This window comes from Pseudomassariella vexata (assembly GCF_002105095.1).
Source record: "Pseudomassariella vexata strain CBS 129021 chromosome Unknown BCR38scaffold_1, whole genome shotgun sequence".
In the NCBI taxonomy this organism is placed as follows: domain Eukaryota; kingdom Fungi; phylum Ascomycota; class Sordariomycetes; order Amphisphaeriales; family Pseudomassariaceae; genus Pseudomassariella; species Pseudomassariella vexata.
The window spans coordinates 3531010-3551158 of NW_024467956.1; the positions used below are offsets into that span (position 1 = coordinate 3531010).

At 52.0% G+C, this 20149-nt stretch overlaps 7 protein-coding genes across 7 annotated transcripts; 4 read left to right on the top strand and 3 right to left on the bottom strand.

Annotated features, from left to right (window-relative positions):
• Positions 1 to 658: 658 nt before the first annotated feature.
• BCR38DRAFT_22767 (uncharacterized protein) lies at positions 659 to 3364 on the top strand. The gene is made up of 2 exons (XM_040854294.1): positions 659 to 1185; positions 1237 to 3364. The coding sequence occupies exons 1-2, from the start codon at positions 919 to 921 to the stop codon at positions 3295 to 3297; spliced, it is 2328 nt and encodes a 775-aa protein (XP_040721485.1). The 5' UTR covers positions 659 to 918; the 3' UTR covers positions 3298 to 3364.
• Positions 3365 to 4662: 1298 nt separating this feature from the next.
• On the bottom strand, positions 4663 to 6093 carry BCR38DRAFT_480371 (uncharacterized protein; the record flags this gene model as incomplete). The annotated part of the gene is made up of 3 exons (XM_040863266.1): positions 4663 to 5533; positions 5582 to 6000; positions 6058 to 6093. 3 exons carry the CDS (start codon positions 6091 to 6093, stop codon positions 4663 to 4665), a joined length of 1326 nt encoding a protein of 441 aa, XP_040721486.1.
• Positions 6094 to 9226: 3133 nt separating this feature from the next.
• BCR38DRAFT_331585 (nucleosome assembly protein) lies at positions 9227 to 10329 on the top strand (the record flags this gene model as incomplete). The annotated part of the gene is made up of 3 exons (XM_040855071.1): positions 9227 to 9314; positions 9374 to 10138; positions 10190 to 10329. The coding sequence occupies 3 exons, from the start codon at positions 9227 to 9229 to the stop codon at positions 10327 to 10329; spliced, it is 993 nt and encodes a 330-aa protein (XP_040721487.1).
• Positions 10330 to 11790: 1461 nt separating this feature from the next.
• On the top strand, positions 11791 to 13709 carry BCR38DRAFT_22833 (glycoside hydrolase family 76 protein). The gene has a single exon (XM_040854298.1). The coding sequence runs from the start codon at positions 12094 to 12096 to the stop codon at positions 13477 to 13479; it is 1386 nt and encodes a 461-aa protein (XP_040721488.1). The 5' UTR covers positions 11791 to 12093; the 3' UTR covers positions 13480 to 13709.
• A 578-nt stretch (positions 13710 to 14287) lies between these two features.
• BCR38DRAFT_404928 (uncharacterized protein) lies at positions 14288 to 15235 on the bottom strand (the record flags this gene model as incomplete). The annotated part of the gene is made up of 1 exon (XM_040857902.1): positions 14288 to 15235. One exon carries the CDS (start codon positions 15233 to 15235, stop codon positions 14288 to 14290), a length of 948 nt encoding a protein of 315 aa, XP_040721489.1.
• Positions 15236 to 15585: 350 nt separating this feature from the next.
• Positions 15586 to 16217, top strand: BCR38DRAFT_480375 (peptidase S24/S26A/S26B/S26C; the record flags this gene model as incomplete). The annotated part of the gene is made up of 2 exons (XM_040863267.1): positions 15586 to 15918; positions 16023 to 16217. The coding sequence occupies 2 exons, from the start codon at positions 15586 to 15588 to the stop codon at positions 16215 to 16217; spliced, it is 528 nt and encodes a 175-aa protein (XP_040721490.1).
• A 648-nt stretch (positions 16218 to 16865) lies between these two features.
• BCR38DRAFT_404930 (armadillo-type protein) lies at positions 16866 to 18953 on the bottom strand (the record flags this gene model as incomplete). The annotated part of the gene is made up of 5 exons (XM_040857903.1): positions 16866 to 17200; positions 17262 to 18317; positions 18371 to 18484; positions 18598 to 18864; positions 18926 to 18953. 5 exons carry the CDS (start codon positions 18951 to 18953, stop codon positions 16866 to 16868), a joined length of 1800 nt encoding a protein of 599 aa, XP_040721491.1.
• Positions 18954 to 20149: the final 1196 nt, after the last annotated feature.

Consider the following 20149-nt stretch of genomic DNA (forward strand, 5'->3'; position numbering starts at 1 on the left):
AGTCAGAGCACCTCTTTCGTCGATCTTTACCTATGGAGTATAATATTGGATGGTGTTGAGCTTCAATGGTGCCCATACAGATCTCTTCTCCAAAAGCCCTCCCAGTCGATCTAATAATGCAGCTCTAATATGGAATGACGCACTTTCAGAAGGCTATGCCCATTTTGGCAGGAGGTGTAGAGGCGGTCAATGGGGGCAGAACCCGACTGTCGGGCTCATGCACGAGCCCACTGATAACTGAGATGGGGCCAGCAGTCAGGTACGTAGTACAACGACCCCAGTGGCCGAAACCTGAGAGGCCAACGTGGAATAATGGCGACCGCATTGAATTCATAGGTGTCAAAAAAGTCCTCCCACACTCTAAAGCTTCCTGCTCTCTCCTCAAAGCCGCTGGTTAATCTCACGAGTTGTGCGTGTATTCATTTCTGATTACTGTCGCTATTGCTCTTTGTTTGTCTTCTTTGCCGTTGTGCTCGTTCTTCCTCTTACTTGCATGCTCCTCTGACTGATCGTGTTTTTTGTGCATGGTGGTAAATCTTGAATCGAATTGCCTGGCATGATCGCCATCCTTGGTAGCCTGCTCACGTAGCTCGCTCTCCTGCCGATGGTATTGATTACGGTTCACCACTCCTCATTGATCAGATTGTTGACCACACTGTCGACGATTTCCCGCCCAAGCATTCCCAGCACGGGACACTCACTACAATTAACAGCCCCCAGTCAATCGGAGGATCATCGCCGACTTCCTGGTCAAAGCTCGGCGTTCTTTCCTAGTACGGGCATTCAACACGATTCACTACCTTCATCGTCGAGCGAGTCTTCGATCATTGTCGCCGAGCTTTTCGTCGCCGAGCTCTTTGTTGTTGAGCCATTTATTCTGTTCCCGCACGTATCCCTTGACTGCTGCAACCGCCAACAATGGCTTCGGAGCATGCCAACAACGCCAGCCCAGCAGGAGCTGAGGCTTCAACCTTTACACTCTCGATCATCTCGCCATCTTCTGGCGTTCCACCTGGACTAGCATTCTCCGACCTGCCTCTGAACACCACCGTGATGCAATTGAAAGAGAGGATTCGGGACAGCTTGGAGACAAAGCCGTCCCACCAGGTACAGCGCTTGATTCATAGAGGACGCTTGTTGTCTCGAGACAACGAAACCATGCTGGAGGTATTTGGCGAACAGACTGTAAGTTCTATCACTCATCATTTTGCGGTGCCATATCTGACATTATGGCAGCTTCGTTCCCCAGATGGCAAAATGCTCCATCTCGTGCTCCGCGAGCTATCCGACAGCAACCACGCAAACATTCCCGCACCACCTGTGAGTCAAGCTGCGGCGCCAAGTCAGAGTATATTGGGAGCTAGATTCAACCCTCAACCACCACAACTGCCTCAGCTCGCACCTGGTCATATCCACAGCCAACATCTCTTTCATGCGCAACCTCAGGGGCCTCAAGGGCGCCCTGTTGCAACTTGGCCTAATGCCTCTTTCGGCCCACAGCCACCTGTTGTGGGCATGACTGCAAACGGATCGCCTGTCAATGTTCCACTTGGCCTGAATCCCCAGCAGCTTGCCCATCAGCAACGCCAGTGGGCAGCAGCGCAGATGGAGCACCATAATCGACTCCAGGAGCTCATCAATCACAACCAAAGGGAGAGGGCTGCCATGGGACTCAATGGAGCACAGGATAGCCATGCACCGACTCCGCATGGTGTGGCGGGCAGTCACACTCCAGGAAGAACAGTATCGCCTTTTCAGCCAGACGCCACTAGAACTGTCGTTCGCGAAGGAGTGGGACCTAATGGCCAACAATGGCGCATCACCGTGAACGAAACCGTATCCACCCCACAAGGATTCCATAGAAATTCGCGAACCGGATCCCCATTCTCAGCCGTCAATGTGCAGAACCCTTGGAGTCCACCACACGGCACTCCACCACCTCGGTCTGTTCCTTCTGGAGGACAACTTTCCGGTGCTGACGTACAAAACATGCTAAGAAATGCTGATGCCAATCAAGCAGCGACCAGAGTAATGGCCGATGCTATGCGACGCAATACAAGTACTTCTTCCTTGACGAATCTGTCAAATAATCCGGCACATCAGCCAATACCACCTGGCGTCACAACACCTATGGTTCCATCGCGGACAGGCAGTGCCACTGGCACGCCAGATCCCCTGAGAGCAGCTAGCCAGAGCAGCAATCCGCCGACGAGTCATCCGCAGGCTCAACCCACATCAGGAACCCCTGAAGTCTACATCCTGTCCTCGCCCGAAGGACCACGAGCCCTCTTGGTGCACGGTAATCTTGGTACATATTATACACCTCCGAATCCTCCGACTGCCAGATACCCGGTTCTGCAACGTCCGTTCCCATTTGGAGCACAGTTCAATATGCCATTGCCTCCGTTTCAACCACAGCCTGTTCAACCGCAGCATAGATCTCCCGTAGGAGACATGTGGGCGGCGCCGCCACCGACTGCCAACGCTGCGCAGCAGAATCAGGCACAGGCGCAAGCGCCAGGTCCCCAAGGTTTACCTCCGCTACCTCCCGCCCAACTACAGCATGGGCACGCTATTGCCCAGCACGGCAACCCACATGTGCGGGCCATTGCACTGGCCCAGATCTGGCCGCATATTTGGATGGTGATGAGGCTTACACTCTTCATATGGTGGTTCACGTCGCCCAACTCTAGCTGGTCACGTTGGTTTACAGTCATATCCATTGCGGTGACGCTGTTCCTTTTTAACGCAGGAGCCCTCACCCCAATCGCGGAGCATGTCTGGAACCCCATACGAAGACATCTCGAGCATCTGATGCCATTGGCTGATAATCACGGCCGCAATGCTCCACCGGCTCGAGCCGAGAATGCCCGAGATGCCAATGGAAACCAGCAGCCTCCACGTCCAGAAACAATTGCCGACAGACTGGTGCAGCAGAGACGGCAGGCGAACGCAAATTGGCTGATGACACAGGCCAGGCGCCTCGAACGAGCCGGGATTCTATTTTTGGCTAGTATCGCACCCGGTGTCGCGGAGAGGCATATTGCACAGTTGGAGGCTGAAGCGAGGGCCGAACGACAACGACTTGAAGCGGCTGAAGCTGAGGCTGCTGCGGCGGAAGAGGCTGCGAGAGCACACGCGGAGAATGGGGAGGCTGCTGAAGGCGCGACTGCACAGGAGGGCACTAATGCGGCGCCTCCAGGTACGGAGTCGAGCAACGAGACGAGGCCTGCTGAACGGGAGGGTGGTGGTAACACGAGACCACAGGACGCGGAAGAGCCACTTATTGCTGTGTGAAGAGGGAACTCAGAAATAAAACAGAAATAAACCAAGGACAAAGGAAGAAGGAAAACACTACAGTTTTAGGCATCGACACTGTTGTATAAAAAGCATCAAGATCAGCAAGCTTCAGAGCTACTTTCTACTCAGTTCAGAGATGGATGGATAAAGGAGATTCGTGTACATACTTGTCACTCTTCATGCTAGGGTCAGTGAGAGAGAAAGCAAAACTGACACGCAACCGGTTTTGCCAGACGATACAGCAATTGTCAGAGCTGCATTCATCTAGTTGAACGGCTGGATCAAAAGGCATATCTGTGCTTGTCCAGGGTGAGCGAGAGCGAGACTGCGAAACCAGTTCCACCGGTATGCTGGTGAGCTACGTAAGTATGGCCCACCCCCATCCTCACCCCCACTTCCAACGTGCTCGTGTTAAAATCCCGATTTATCCTTACCTGTACCAACATCTTAATCGATTAGCAATTATGGAAGATACCCATAGAAAAGCTCTCGCGCTTTTTTCATGCGCTTACTAAAAGGGACATAAATACTCTTCAGAAACCCGCGCTACTATGGCGGCCTAGCGCGTAGGCGGCTTAAGTGTACGTAAGGTAGCTAACCAATTCGAATACGATCTAACAGTAGTAGCCGGTAATACTAAGCGCCTACTAGCTACGAAATTATTCGCCTCCCGTTACCGTAGTGGTCTGCCGAAGTCCGTGACCGTAAGGTAGGCTCGATATATGACTAGAATCGTTAGGAACCCCACCCAAATTAGCTAGGTAGCCCTATTAAAATTGGCAAGGGACGAAATTAGTTAATTCCTACACTGGAATAACCTTAGGGCCTGTGACGACTGACACATGGTGTAACGAGGCAGAGGCACATAGGTACGAATCAAGGTTGCATATCAGTGCATCTCTATTGTTGAATACTAAACTAGGGAAGAAAGAGAAGGAAAGGGTTACAAGTATGTCTGGCCGTTCTCCTATTATAAGGGGAACGCGCTCGTCCAGATCAGGGCAGGCCATGTCAGGATGTCCCTGCTTATCGTCCATGTGTCAGTCGTCACAACTGAAGTAGAGACTGTCTATCTATGAAATGCCTGGGAGTCCTGTCCCTTATATATTGTCACGACCTGGGTTGCATCGCATTGGTAGAGACCTCGATTAGGTGCTATCGACGAAGATTCTACTCTAAGGAGCGAAGGAAAGAAGATGACAACTTAGGTTTGAGGGAGCGCGACTAAGTCATCCACGCTTGGCGGGGCTCCTACAAGGGTTATGATTGGCTTCCCATCTGACACTGCCATGGCAGGTGTTCCAGCTGTAAGTCACCTGGTTGTAGTGAGTCTGCGAGGGTTGACCTTCACACTGAGTACTTTCATACTTTACTGTCACGATCCATCACCATAGTACCAGCATACAACTTCTCAACTTCATCATTGTAATCCGCCAGAATCCCTCTACGATCAAGTGTCCCCTTCGCCAGCTTCTTCAGCGGCTTCTCCTGATCAGCCAAAATAACATTCTCACGCAGGATATGCACCTCTGCCGACATCTTTTCATTCAGCCCCTTGACCACATCCCACAACTCATCGGCATCTAACCCCTTTACCCCTGCATCCTGGCAGGCCTGCACAATGACGAACGGTTTCTCCTTACCTTCTCCTCCCACCATAGCCGCCTCGATCTTCGGGTACGTCACCAGCGCACTCTCTATATCATGAGCCCACACCTTAGTCAGCCAGACCAGCTTGACAAGGTCGTCCTTGCGACCACGGTACCAGACCAGGTCTGGCTTGGTCGGGTGGGGTGAGTACAGATCCTGGGTGTGGTAGACATCGAGGTTGGGCCACATGATGAAGGCGCCCTGAAAGCGGCGCCAGGCCGGGTTTCGATGGATGACGAGTTCGTATAGATCGTCACCAGCGCCGCCGTTGTCGAAAGGCTCGAGATGGTGACCCAAGCGCGGGTCGATGCGGTAGTAGCGCCAGTCGCGGCGATCGTCGAGCTTCTGCAGTGGCCACCAGCTCGTCTCTGTAGAGCCGACGATGGTGACTAAGTGAATTTCGGTGCAGAGGAGGTACTTGTGGTGTTTCTTCAACGTCTTTAATGAGCGATCCTTAAGACACAAGCCTCGGAGCGTGCTTGGGGCGTAAAAGGCGCCATCGGGGTTTGTTTTGTCTAGTACCTCTTCGATGACAGCAGTCGGCGTTGGTGTGCCTTCGTGAGAGGGAGGCCAGATGGGGATACTGCCGAAGAAGAGGGAGAACATGAGTTACCCAGCGATACCGCCTAACCACTGTGGTGGTGCGGTCCAGAAGGCACGCGAGTCGAACAGGTGGTCGAACTGAAGATTTGGATTCTCGTGCGTCCTGTCCGGAAACCGCCGCATCAAGTTGAATGTGGCGGTCATGTCAAGCGTATAGCGGAGGGGCCTGGGAATACCCGTTATGCCGGACGAGTGGATGACCAATACGGGAGACTTCTGAGCTTCTTCCCAGGTGTTGTCAAAGGGGTATTCTGGAACTTCTACGTCTTCCAGCCAGTGGCTCAGGGGTGGCAAAGTGGATAGTGTCGTGCCAGGTCTTTCGGATGTGAGGGGTTCTCCTAGGGCTGTCTGCGCTGGCGAACCGCCCAGCCACTGGAGGCGTTTGGTGTTCTCAACGAGTATAAGAAGGGCTGCATGGGTGAGCCGGTTCAAATCCGCGATGACCATCTATAGGCACATTGGAACCTGCCATAAAAATGCCGTCTCAAGATGAAGAGCACATACCAGTCTTTGAGACTTCTGAGCCGCAACCAAAACCATTGTATACCGTAGATCATTGTCTCCAACATACGTAAACGAGTCGAAGTCTTTCGAAGGACCAAACTCCTCGTCTAACCACCAACACATCCGGTTGACCGCCCTTGCAAGCTGTGAGTAGGTAATTTTCGAGATCCGGTCTGACGCCAGCCATCTTCGAGTATCTCGCAGAAAGCTCTATCTGGCGTTTCTTTTGATCGACTATCTATGATGGTGGACCATATAGATGGAGGAAAGGTGTCGTCGGCCATATTGGCTAAGATTGGAAGAGTACAGTTTCGCCCTGGAGTATGGCGGAGCGCCAGTTGGTTTTGTCGAAAACCGCGCATATCAGCAGCAAGCCGCAGTCAAATAAGCAGCATTGTTAACCAGATACCCACGCCCTGTGGCTATGTCCGCAAGTCAGTTGCCGAAGGATTGTCTCATCGACTACAAGGGGCTTAGCAACAACATCCAATAAGGAGCTGTCACTGCAAAATATTACAACTGACACGGCCGGACACCCAGTCCAGTGACCCTCAACTGATGCATGTCAGCATGCGAGAACAGCTAGTGCTTAGCAAATATCCAACACGGTCAACCGGCAGTTGGTATAGGAATGCTAAACTTGACACCAAAGAGCTGTCATTTAGACAATCAATCATTTCCAACTTTCGTTGGAGAAGGATGCTGCGGTTCACCTTACGATGACAGCGCAGCTTACGGGCACCTTTGAGGTGCATTGGGAGGAGTTTTAACTGTACTGCAATGTCAGCCCAAGAAGGGGAGGCAGGACCACTCCAAGTCAAAGTAGGAAGAAACGACTGCAATTGAGTGCCATTACAAGTTGGAGCTCTCGGTTATCTTCTGACACTACCCATGATGCATACTTTGTGTTGGTCAATATTTTCTGAGCAGTATGAATATTGCCATGCTTGTGGCCACCGAGGTTTCAGAGCCGCTTGTTGATATCGCGGAGCTGGGGAATACTGCAAGTAGATTCGCGATCGTGGTGTTTGGCGGCGGCAAGGCACGGGCCAACTTGTGCATGCGCACGACCATAGAGCTGCGCAGTGCGTTTATCGCCAAGATGGTGTATGGCAGATCCATAAATCCAGCATCATTGCAGAAAATCTAACGTACCCCACAAGCAAGTTGGCCACTTTTTCTTGGCACCGTATGAATAACTTCAATAACTTAAGTAAACTAAAAAATAATAATTCAAACTAATCGGAATCCTCTTCCTCGTACGTATCTTTATCATTCTCACAAGTACGAGCATTATTTCCGGGCTCTCCGCAGACCCTACAACGCCGTCGGCGTGGTTCGGCCGGTCTCGTACGACGACGACTTACACGTATATCATCCTGTAGCTGCTGTTCAATATCCCGTTGAGACTGTAAGTCCTGAGCGTCTCGTAAACTAAGAGATCCTCTATCTTGTAGCTGTCGATTTTTAGTCCTTCGACGACGGCTTAGCTCTTGATTGGCCTTCCGAAGTGTAGTAACCTCATCCTCAAGTAAAACTAACCGATGCATAACAGCCGTCGCACCACGTGAAAGTTGGTCAATAGCCGTAAGTATTGTCGTCGGGGAGCTATTCTGATGCTGTAAGGTTCTGTTTTTAACGTATTCAGACTGGGATTGCGCCTCGGTTGGGTTATTTGGAGTCTTTGATTCCCAGATTAAGGGGGCGCCAGACGAGCTCCCAGGAGGTGTAGGCGTATGTAGCTTAATATCCAGCTCTGAAATCACATATTCCGGGTCGTACGGAATAAGTCCTGTCCCCCTGAAACCTGCCTAGATATTCGACTTAGTTATAGTCGTACGATACGCCCTATAGAATGCCGAAAAGAAATCCTCCTTCGAGATATGGGTTATATGCGCCCGTATTAGGTCTTCAATTTCTTTGCCGTACGACCTTTTCAAAGCCCTAAAACAGCCTACATCGAGAGGCTGGAGCTTATGTGACGAATGAGCAGGCATACTAAGTGTAATAATAGTATGCTCTTTGCAATATAGCTCGAAGTCAGTCGAGTGGTGGCTCTTATGCCCGTCGAGGATAAGAAGACGATAAACACCCTTCGTACGATCCTTCGTGTAGCGATCAAAGTGCTGAATCCAGTCTACGCCTCGCTCATTTGTTGTCCAACCGTTTCTGGTTACAGCGATTACCCAATCGGACGGGAATAGGCTATTCTCGTACCAGGATAAGAGGTGGTTTTGACCCGCGACAATAATATACGGCGGGATATCCCAGCCGGACGAATTAATACCCTGGATTACTGTAGCCCATTCTCGATTGCCTTGTTGGACTGTACGAGGCCTTCCGCGTCGTTCGGCACTTGTAACTACCATCTCGGATGAGATTAAGCCCATCGCGAATCCTGTCTCGTCGACGTTATAGATATCCGCCTCTTGGATACCATATTTCGCAATTGTATTTCGTACGAGCGTAAACCACGCGCGATACGCGTCAGGATCTTCGCAATAGGCTCGTCGGTAGTCGATTCTTCGATTAAAACGCGTCCGAAGGTCTGGTTGTCGTCGTACGAAGTTCGAAGTTCGAGGCCCAGTTGACGCCGACGCGTCCAGCGCCACGGTCACGGAGCAGTCGGTTAGCCATAGCTTCAACACCATGGAGCCGGGGAGGAAATGATGGCGAATCTAGGTCAAGTATGTATTGTACGACCGCTAACTCTTCTGATTCCGTAAGCTTATGACTAGATTGTCGAGTATCGCGTCGAGATAGTAGTCCGCGTTTTCGGTTAGCTAGAGTTGTACGAGGGACATTGTAGAGTTGGGCAGCGCGTCGGATGCTTAATTCGGGTTTCGATTGAAGCGCCTGACACGCTAGAATCATGTCGCTTTCTTTCCAATCCGATCCCATCTTGGTATGTGTAAAGATGTTAATTAAAAGGTTGTTCGTACGGTGCCAAGAAAAAGTGGCCAACTTGCTTGTGTGGCCAACTTGCTTGTGGGGTACGTTATGTGATGAACCGGATCCAGTTGCATAATATTCAACCCATCCGCTTTTAATTCGGCATAGCTGGTTTACAAGTCTTCAACACCTTCCTTCGACTTTTATCCCCACTTTCATACTTGTTTACAGATTGAATTCCCAACGTTGGCACATCTCACTCAGTAGAGCAACCGAAATGGCAGCCTCAGCCGGTGAAACCGCCGTCACGTACGAGCAATTGCAAGATCTCGAGAAAGACTTCGAGGAGGTCGAGGTCGAGATAAGTAAGGCTAGATGGATCGATCGACTGATGCATAAGATTGATGGCTAACACTGTGATTAGTTCGTCAGCAATTCGCTCTCACCAAGGATCTGTACGAGAAGCGACAGCAGACAATCGCTCAGATCCCCAACTTCTGGCCCTTGGTCTTCGAGCAGGCCCCGCCCGAGGTGGACCAGTACATCCAGCCGTCTGACTCGGCATTGCTCTTGTCTTCCCTCACATCCGTCTCGGTCTCCCGCTTTGAAATCGAGAATGGCGGTAAGGGTGACCCTCGCAGTGTTGCCATCAAGCTCGAGTTCAGCGAGAACGAGTACTTTGAGGATCGCGTCATCGAGAAGAAATTCTGGTACCGTCTCTCCAAGTCCGGCTATGGGTCGCTCGTCAGTGAGCCTGTCCCTATCAAGTGGAAGCCCGGTAAAGACTTGACCTCGGGCCTGCTCGACCTGGTCATGGCCGTCTGGGAGCAGGAAAAGAAGAAGGGCGTGTCTGGAAGCGGCACCATCCGGGAGGAGGACTTCACGCCCGAGCAGAAGGCGCTGAAGAAGAAAATTGATAACACCAGTCTTGGCGGCATGAGCTTCTTCGCTTGGTTCGGATTCCGAGGCTTGAGAACCTCTGCTGAGGAAAGCAAGATGGCGACGGAGAAGGAGAAGGAGAAACAACGTCTCAGAGCTGAAGGAAAGGAGGTCCCTACCCACGACGAAGATGAGGATGAGGATGAGGAGGAAGACGACGACCCTATGCCCCTCGAGATATTCACCGATGGAGAGGAACTTGCTGTCACTTTCAGCGAGGATCTCTGGCCCGGCGCCATCAAGTACTTCAGTAAGTGACCATTTGGACTGCATCACGTGCCCTTAAGCTAACATCTCAAAGCACAAGCGCAGGACAATGACGCTGCTAGTGACGCCGACTTTGAAGACGATGAGGATGAGGACATGGAGGATGACGAAGCTCCTGAGTTGGTCGAGGCCAATGCAGGTTCCCCGCCTCCGTCCAAGAAGCGCAAGGCATAGGGCAGCGTTACTCTTCTCCCGGATTGTAGCTACTATGGTGGGGATGCGGAGACGACGGGCGTGTATGATAGGATATGATGATACCCAAAGGTTCTGGAGACGTCGACTCGCGAGTTGCACACACGATGCTATGGATACCAAAAGTTTGCTTATGTCTCCCTCACGTACGTAGAAAGGAAAGACTATAGCAGATTATGGGGCACGCCAAGAAACATCCGTTGTCGCTAGCCAGTATGTGCCTACAATCGGCACACCCACTTTTCCCATGGTGCCCGCAGAAGGCGCTGGCAACGGGCGAAGCTTATCGGACGATCAACTTCCAGCGTCTCGCCTCGATACCTTGAAACAACTTGATGTGTGACTGACAAAAGTATAATATCAGCAAGCGTTGGTTGATTGTGAAAATGACCAAAACAACCAGCACAAAACAAAACTCTAAAAGGCCCACAGCTACGGATCTGCGAGCAGACGAACGGTGGAAATGTGTCGGAATCCAGATTTCCTGCGACGAACCCCTTGAAGATCAACTGAAGGAAGGCCAACTTTTAATTCTGACTCCGTCAAGCCCACCTACCGCGGATCGCTCAACTGATGCGCTCTGCCAAGCTTCAAACTCCAACTTGGCTTTTTCTGGGGTCGTTACAAGCTAAGCATCTGCTTCGTGCACTAGGAACCCCTACGCCTTCCCTATCCGAGTTAGCCGCCGCGGGCAACTGGAATTCCAGCCCTGGCTAAATGTCATTTTAGTGGTCCCACCCGCCTGGTTGGTGCTTTTTTCTTCATCAACCGGATCCGGATTTCGGACGGGGATTTGAGCCTCCTTCAACAACCACGTCGCAGGTTCTCATCCTTCAGGAGCTCGAACAAGCGATCCTGAGAATCGCGGTGCTTGCATTTCTCCCGTATCCTATTTCAGGTCTGTCTGATTGTGAAGTTCCACAGAGTCAAGCCACGCGCTCGTTTGTGTCTTTTGTTGTTACTTTGTCATGTCGCCCTCCACAGGGGGCCAACGGGTTTGCCGTGTTGAGACGAAACTCCGCCAAGGTCGTACTCGAACGGTTTCACCTCAAGAACATCGGCTCCTACACAGCCCCATCCCTCCCATCTTTCCAAGTTCCGCAGAGCTGGCGATTTATGTACGGCGGGACGAAAAGGTAAACGACTGGCCGGGACACTAAGTCGTAGGCCTGTATCTGTTGCAATTGCGGCAAGTTTGCACAGGGGCACGGCCATCATCACGTCACTCGTACATGGTAAGCCCTGGCTAGTAGCCGATCCTCTTCGGTCTTGGTGCGCTGGATTTTGAGATCCTCTTTCTTCCTTTCTCGTATCGGTGTCTTGTCTGATGTGGTAATTTCACTCCTCAACAACCTTCTCTTTGTCGTGCCGTCGCTTCTAGATCGGAGCCGACCCTTTCTTTTCTTTCAACCTTGACACGTAGTGGCCTTGCCGTTTCGTGTCCCTTCATTCCTAATTACTCCAGGTTGAGTCTTTTTGTCCTAGCTTCACTTCATTCCCGTCCAGGTGATCGTCTTTTTAATTCTTTGCGTCTCTTGTTGGAATCGCGATTGCGCCAACGGTCTATTCTGGGCCAGCATAGTCACTGTTTGCAATACAATTCGACCGACGGTTGATTCCCATCTCCAGGACATGATCTCGGTCTAACACTTTCTCTTCATTTTATTCGCCATTTCGGCAAGCTAGTCCACCAATTTTCGACCGGACGACAATCCATTCGTTAACATAGCCCATTTTTTTTCTATCATGCGTTCATCACTTCGCGTAGCAGGCATCTTTGGTCTGCTGGCGGGCACAGGGAGCGCCATCACAGTCGATTTCAACAGCGATGACTCCATCAAAGACGCAGCTAGCACAACCGCCTTCGGCTTATTAAAATACTACACGGGCAACAACACCGGCGACGTGCCAGGAAACCTCCCGGATCCGTATTTTTGGTGGGAAGCAGGGGCTATGTTCGGGACCATGATCGACTATTGGTTCTTGACAGGGGATACGACATACAACGACGTCACATCGCAGGCTCTCCTGCACCAGGCAGGAGACGACCGCGATTTCATGCCCACGAACCAGACGCGGACTGAGGGAAACGACGACCAGGGCTTCTGGGCCATGGCGGCCATGACGGCAGCCGAAAACAACTTCCCTAACCCGCCGGCGGATCAACCACAATGGTTAGCCTTGGCGCAAGCAACGTTTAACGAGTACGTGGAGCGATGGGATACCGCGACGTGCGGCGGGGGACTCAGGTGGCAGATCTTCACTTTTAACAACGGGTTCAACTACAAAAACTCCATCTCCAACGGGTGCTTCTTCAATATCGCCTCGCGGCTAGCGCGGTTCACAGGTAACCAAACCTACGCCGATTGGGCGGAAAAAGTCTACGATTGGATGACGGATACGAACCTTATCTCGTCCGATTTCCGCGTCTACGACGGGGCCGGTGTTGACTCGGGGTGCAAGGAAATCGACAAAGCGCAATGGACCTACAACGCCGGGATCTTCCTGCACGGTTCAGCTGTTATGTATAATTACACGGGCGGTAACACGACGTGGAAAGCGCGCGTCGAGGGCCTGCTGAATGAGACGTCGACCTATCACTTCGACAACGGCATCATGGTGGAGAAGCCCTGCGAGGACGGCGGCTTCTGCGACACGGACCAGCAGAGCTTCAAGGGGTACTTGGCGCGCTGGATGGCAGGCACCGCGCAAATGGCGCCCTTTACATTCGATACTGTCATGCCGCTCCTGAAATCGACCGCCACAGCCGCGGCTGAGATGTGCAATGGCTCGCCGTCGGCGGCGGAGTTTAAGGGCATTTCCGGGACGGCGTGCGGGTTCCAGTGGACCATATCGCTGCAGAATGACGGGTTGGTCGGCGTGGGAGAGCAGATGAATGCTCTGTCTGCGATCATGTATACGTTGGTGCAGAAGACGGCCGCGGAGGGCAAGGCGCCTGTCACGGCGGATACGGGCGGCACCTCTCAGGGGGACCCGAATGCCGGGGCCGGGATAGAGACCAAGATGCCCGTGGTGGAGCCTATTTCGATGGGGGAAAAGGTCGCGGCTGGGTTTGTGACTACGGCGATTGCGTTTAGTTTGCTTGGGGCATGCTTTTTTGTCGTCAAGTGAAGGGGGCATAGCTTCGATTTCGATTTCGATTTCGATTTCGATTTCGATCTCGACCTGGACTTGGATTTCGACCTGGTTAGACCAGACGCAGACAACACGCAGACCGATGATGACTTGATGCTATGGGTGGTGTACAACATTTTCTGGGAATTTTGAAATCCGGCTGGACTTAGGGATTTGAAGGGACATATTGGAGAGAATCATATGCCTCTGGCGTTTTACGGAAATGGGGCTTTGGACCGGCTTTGAAAGCTGGTCTGCATGATGTATATATAATATATGTTTTGCGTAGAGAAACAAAACGCCTCGACTCTTGGTTGTACCAAGATAGAGAGGTACAAGCAAGCTAACTACCTAACTCGGCTAGATGGAGGATTAGATATCCCTAACCGTCAGACAGTCAAGATATACGAACGACTTCGTCAGTAATTTACATTGTGCAGAAATGTGCTATTCACACTTATGCCTCCAAGTTATATAATATCGTACAGCTCTGAACTCTATGAGTGCGGAGTTCTGCCAAATGGGAAAGAGACACCTGGGTATCCTCCACGTTGCTGATCACAGCATCTCTGCTCCAAGCTATCGTCGTCTTTGTGTGCTGGGGTGCTGTGGCATCGACCAAAGCTTTCTGATCGAAGTCCATCCTTCCCCGCAAGACCCTGTTCTATGGTGCCTAGAGCGTTGGTACCAGCGTCAAAACTGCGCGGCTCAACCCAAGTTGGCCGAGCCTCAGCACTTTTCATCTCAGGCCTTCACCCCTGCACCTCTCAGAAGCCTTCAAGCTTCAACCCTCAACCGATAACCCTTATTTCTCTTTCCCCTCAAACGTAACTCTTACCACCCCCGGAAACTTCCCCTCACATTTCGTCTCCTTCGCCTCCACCTCCCTAGCCGCCTCCCTCAACCTCTCCAACAACGCATCCCCCTCCTCCCTACTCGCTGCCCTGCCCTGCCGCTTCTTCGCCAGCATGATCTCAACTTTCATGCCTTTCTCAAAGAATTTCCTCAGCTGCTTCAGCTTATACCCCAGGTCATTCTCGGCAATGGCCCAGTTAAGTTCGAGTTCTTTGAAGGCGACCGATTTCTTCCGCGCTTCCTTCATTTGTTGCTCTAGCTTTGCGGCTGCGGCGTGCTTATCCATTATACGACAGATGGGCGCGGGGGGGTCGGGGCGTGCGAAGGGGTCGGCGGAGAAGGCGTCGAGGGAGGAGGAGGAGGAGCTACTGGTGGTGTACGAGGACGAGGCCCAGGTTTCTTCTGTGGTGGGAATTGTGTCCCAGCTGGCTTCCTCAGCAGGAGCGGGACGGGAGTTGGGCTCGAGAGGGTTCATCACCCCCTCCTCTTCCTCATTCCCCTCCTCCGCGGCCTCAGCAGTGCTCTTCGGCTGCGGCGGCGGCGCAACCATCTGCAACTTGTACTTGCTCAAATCAAGCTGACCCATAACATCGCGCAAGCGCTGGGGCTCCGACAGTAATCCATCGGGGCTGGCGACGCGGACGTATTTAAACGGAATAGCGAAATCGGACGGAAACCGGAAAGTCTTTGGTTTGGGCGTCTTGACTTGGGGACCCTTGTGGCCGATGCGGGCGAGGCGCGCCGTGGTTGTGAAGAGCCGCGGGGAGAGGTGGTAGGTAGCTGGGCGGAGGAAGAATGTGTTGCGATGCGCTGCCGTTGTGGATGGGTTGTCGAGAGGTGAGAGGAAAACTCGATAGAGGGCGTGGGCCGGAGAGAAGAGGCAGCGTTTGGGCTGCATTTTGGGCGGGTGGCTTTGACGAGCTAGGCTACAACAGCTCGTGGAATGCTCGTTTATGAGGTAAGGAGAAGTTTGGGTCGACAATAGTTACTTGTTCCATCGAAGTCCAGAGATTGAGGTTCGGCTGATGGAGAGAGCTCGAGGTGTCGGGCCAATCACCGAGCTCCGTCAAACCGGGATTCCTGGGTGAAGACTCGGGATGGAGCTTGAACTCAACTGTAAAGAACCACAGGCAATTTTCCTTACTGCTCTTCATCTCACCCCAACGTCTTGACCCTAACGTCTTGACTTCATTTGTGATGCCAAGACCTCTTTGCCATAAAATGATCCCAACCCCATAGCCCCTCAAAATGGGTTTCACCAGCCGTTATTATGGCCACCCGTTCCGCGTCCTCTTCTCCATCGGCAAGTCGGTCGCCTTTGCCCATTTGATATGGAATTACGGTGTGGCCTGGGGCTCCGGTTCCGGCGCCTCCATGATGCCCACCTTCCCGGTCCTCGGCAAGTCTGTCATCATCGACCGGCGGTGCCGCCGCGGTCGCAATGTCCAGGTCGGCGACTGCGTTGTTTACAATATTCCCATCGAGCCCGGCGAGGAGGGGATCAAGCGCGTGCTTGGCATGCCAGGCGACTATGTTTTGATGAACAGCCCTGATTGTAAAAACCGCAATCATATGATCCAGGTACGCTGATTTTCTCCTCCTGCTCGTGGTGGCGGTTGTTTGGGCTACTGGAGTCCATTGCTTGAATTCGTCATTAAAATATATACATATTTACCCGTCACCAGGTCCCCGAAGGCCACTGCTACATCATGGGCGATAATCTGCCTTGGTCCAGGGATAGCCGTGACTTCGGCCCCTTGCCTCTGGCCTTGATAAAGGGGAAGGTCGTGGCAACATCATATCTGAACGGGTGGAATCCTCTGAAATGGTGGTCCAAATTCGACAATGGGCTGAAACCTGTCGACACGACGTCAGAATAAGTTCGTCCTTCCAGGTATGGAAAAGCAAGCATAGAATCGGATACGCCTGGACGGTTTCAGGAGCATTTCCCAACATCTGAAACATGGAACACTGCATCACAGGTTGCGGCGCCGCATAGTTTGGATGCACCGCAAGGAGTATCGATGGTTTAAAAATGCATTACTTGATCTAGCAACGGCTTCCCACGAAAAGGTCTTCGCGACAAGTGGCCAACATCTTACGAGTATTACGAACGGCTAACTAGGAGTAACATAAAGTCGAGAAAGTCTTTTAGTGTTCCATGAATGCCGATAGAGTGGTACAAAGGAAACCCTGCAGCCCTCAGCTGCTAAGTCCGCATTAACATAAAGCTTGCAATTCCATAATTACGCCTTCCTTGGCCAAACCACTTGACCAAGGGATATGCACCAATGAGTGATTAAAAACAAAAGGGCCAATGATACAGCCGTCCATCAAGTCTTACAATGCCTGCTTATATAAATACGCCTCCAACTCCCTGCCAAACCACAAAGTCAATGTCAATGCTGAAAGAATAAGGTAGAAATTATCGAACATAATAACGGGGTTGAACCGAATAAAAGGCAGTCGTGAATTGAGGCACAAGTAGTCTCGTTCGAGTCCTTCACAAGTGCGGCTTATCGAACAATTTAGCCCTCAATGTGAGCCTTCGACATGCTCTGCCCTAGGAGCTCGAGGCATCGCTGAGCAAGGTTGACAACCTCGCCTTCGTCGTCGTCTTCGCCAAATTCGTTGTCAGACTCAATCTGGCGGTTCGCAATCTGCTTGATCATCTCGACGATTTCATCCGACTTGCCAATGTGTCCGATCAGCGTCTTGTCCTCGGACTCAAGCAGCTGCAGCAACGTCCAGATGGCGATGTGTTGGAAAGTGGCATCCCCGCTGGCTAAGAACCGGTTCAGATAACCATGAATTCCGCCGTTCGGTTCCAACCAGTCCTGGATGAAGATGGAGTAGTCGCCCACTGGTCCGAATTAGCTGACAGTACAAGTTGAAAAGCGTAGCACAACCATGTCAATTCTCACCTTTCGAAGACAAGTTGCCAAGAGCCGCGGCACTGTTGCCTTGGACTTCAATGCTGGGTGAGTGGGTCAGAGGGATGAGGACGTCGAAGACACCCAAGTTAAGTAAGTGAGTCTTGAGGTCGTCCGAAAGGGCCAGAACGGCAATGGCAGCTGTCATCTCGGATTGGACGGTGACGGGCACGTCCAGAACAAGTTGCTTACACTTCTGGACGGCGCCGGCTTCGAGGACCAGGGCCTTGTTCCGATCGGAGCTTGCTGCTAGGTTTCGAAGGGTGGATATAGCGTGGCACTGGATTTCCTCGTTATCGGTTGACCCTAGTAAATCAACCAACGGCTTCAAGAAACCGGCTTCGATGATGGGCGACTCGTTCATTGGGTGGATCGAGATGTTTCGTATGCAAGCAACTGCTGACAGGATCAAGGGGAGATACGACGACTGGAGAAGACGAAGCAACGGATTCAGTCCCTGGGCCCTGACAATATCAAGCTGGTACTTCTCATCCGACGCCAAGTTACGTAGGGCAAGTGCAGCCTGGCACTGCACCTTGGGCGAGGACGAGTCCATGAGGTTGACGAGGGATTGAACGAGCTTCGTCTCGGTCTGGGCAAGTTTCCGTCTGTTGTTAGCATCCACTGCTATGTTGCTCAGGGCGGTCGTGCAGTAATATTGGACGTCGACGTCGGGAGAGGAGAGAAGTTGTACAAGCACGGGAATCGCGCCAGCATTAACGAGTTGTTGACGATTCTCGTCTGTCTGGGAGTCAGTGGCTGTTTGAAGCATATAATCTGGGCTTGTGAAATTGCTCTGACCAGAATGTGTCATGTTGAGAAGCGCTCCCGTGGCATTTCGCTGTACTCTCATATCCCTAGACTTTGCTAGGCGTGTTAGAGGGCCCAACGCGCCCGATCGTGCAATCTTGGCCTTATTATCCTCGTGAGTAGCGAGGTTGGTAATGCAGCCAACAGCATTGCACTGGACCTCGACGTTGGGCGAGAGCATCTGGCGAATCAGTGGTTGCAATCCGCCAAGTTGTACTATCAGGACCTTATTCTCGGCTACAGGCCATAGTTAGCACGCAAGCCACCGCCACGGGGCATTGCTCACTCACTATTGACCGCCAGGTTTCCCAGCGCCGCACTGGCTGCTCTTTGGACTTCGATGTCGGGGCTCTGGAGGAGGAAGAGGATAGGTTCGAGCGTGTCTCGATCGACCTCGCGGACATCTGCAGCCATGGTCAGTCTATCTGTCGTCTCACGTTGATTCGAGCATAGAGCTGAGGGAAGCTCTTATCGGCAGGGTGTTCGTCAGCCAGTCTCTTGGCTATCTTCGACGTACCTCGCTCTGTGATCTCGGCAAACGTCAAGCTGGCGCTTCGTTGAAGGTCGATATTCTCGGAGAATACGAGGGTGCTGAGAGCTCGAAGGGGTTCGCCCGAGAAGAAGTCCGTCTCGCCGCGCTGATACACGGTAAGCTGGGGGAAATTGATACCGAAGATATCGGCAGGCCGGATACCCACGTTCTCCAGATACTGAAGCAAGTCAGCGACAGCCTCGCGCTCGCTATCGGCAAGCACAGGCTCGTAGAGTCCGTCGCGGGATTTGCCTAGATCGGTACATTTCAGTCCACGCGGGCATCAAAACAGCTCAAATCATGATATCCCTACCTCCGCAACATGACTGGCAGACACCCATCGCGATGGGCGGTAAGTGAGGTCGTCGTCGATGATAGCGTTGCCTACTTTTTTGTTTGTTGTGAAATTTAGCGTGCGTGGTGCGATGGGAGAGAGAAGATGGTCGGTGACGGTTGGATGGTGGAGCGTGAGGTGAAAGCGAGCTCTTTGGTTACCAGGCGGCTGCTTTAACCCAAATGTTGGATTTTAATTCCTACGCTCCGAATGGACTCGCGGGAAAATCGACCCACAGAGCCGAAGGGATGCCTTTCGTGTGGTGATGGCAATGGATGTGTCACTTTTTCCTTTTTTTTTCCTAAGAAGTGACGACGTGTGTGAGGTGATAGGTGGACGTTGAAGAGATTATCGCTCGCCCGTTATTTAGGATTTGCGTCGTCAGAGGTCGTGTCGGTTGTTCTGGGCAAGCGTGGTGCAGCTAGAGGGTACAGCTCATGTGGATGTGGGTCGGCAGCGGCTTCCTTTTGGAAATCCCAGGATGCGAGGTCCATTCTAGGCCAACTTAGAAGTTGATGGTCAGGTTGCAACCCCAGCTATCAAGCAGCTCAAGGTCTCCAACATTTTCCAAAGTCACCCGCGCCAACACCTCGAAAATCTCTAGCTCCCGTTTTAAACAATTAATCTCGTGCTGAAGTGCTGTCTTGGAACAAAGCCCACTTTGTGCTACCCAACCGTGGTCGATCCAACCGTATCTTCCCACCTCCAACAGCTCCAAATTTTGGCTTGTGACGGTCTTCGCCACAGCCCCTCTTTGTCTTCAGGGCTAGCAGTTGAAGCTATTCAGAGTGTAATCAACTTCTGCAGTCCAGTTGTGGACAAGAACCTTCCATAAGCATGTACGTGTTACATCTGGAACTAGTTAAGTATTGACCTTCGGCATCATATCGATGGATCGGATGCGTGATGTCTCATCAGCACTGCGGAGACTGCTGTTGCCTTCTCTCTGACTCTTTATTGTTGCCCCTCTGACTATTTTCGGTAATATTTCCCACCACCATGCTATCAGATGACGACAAAAGTCCAGCTTTAACACTGGGATCGTACGTGCCATATACAATGTCCAAGACTGTTAGAGAGGGCAACATCAAATTCAATATGAAAAGATTGTCGGTAGGTTTTGATGTGCTTTACTCCAGTCTGCGGTCAGTCCTTCCGCATATTCGAAGGAGGAGTTGGGGCTCGAGATGTCATACAACCATG

What these genes read in the sequence shown, in the direction of transcription:
- BCR38DRAFT_22833 (XM_040854298.1), top strand. Translation starts at nt 12,094, where the DNA reads ATGCGTTCATCACTTCGCGTAGCAGGCATCTTTGGTCTGCTGGCGGGC.
- BCR38DRAFT_22767 (XM_040854294.1), top strand. Translation starts at nt 919, where the DNA reads ATGGCTTCGGAGCATGCCAACAACGCCAGCCCAGCAGGAGCTGAGGCT. An exon ending in AGGTATTTGGCGAACAGACT is followed by an intron (nt 1,186 to 1,236) that starts GTAAGTTCTATC and finishes ACATTATGGCAG; the next exon opens with CTTCGTTCCCCAGATGGCAA.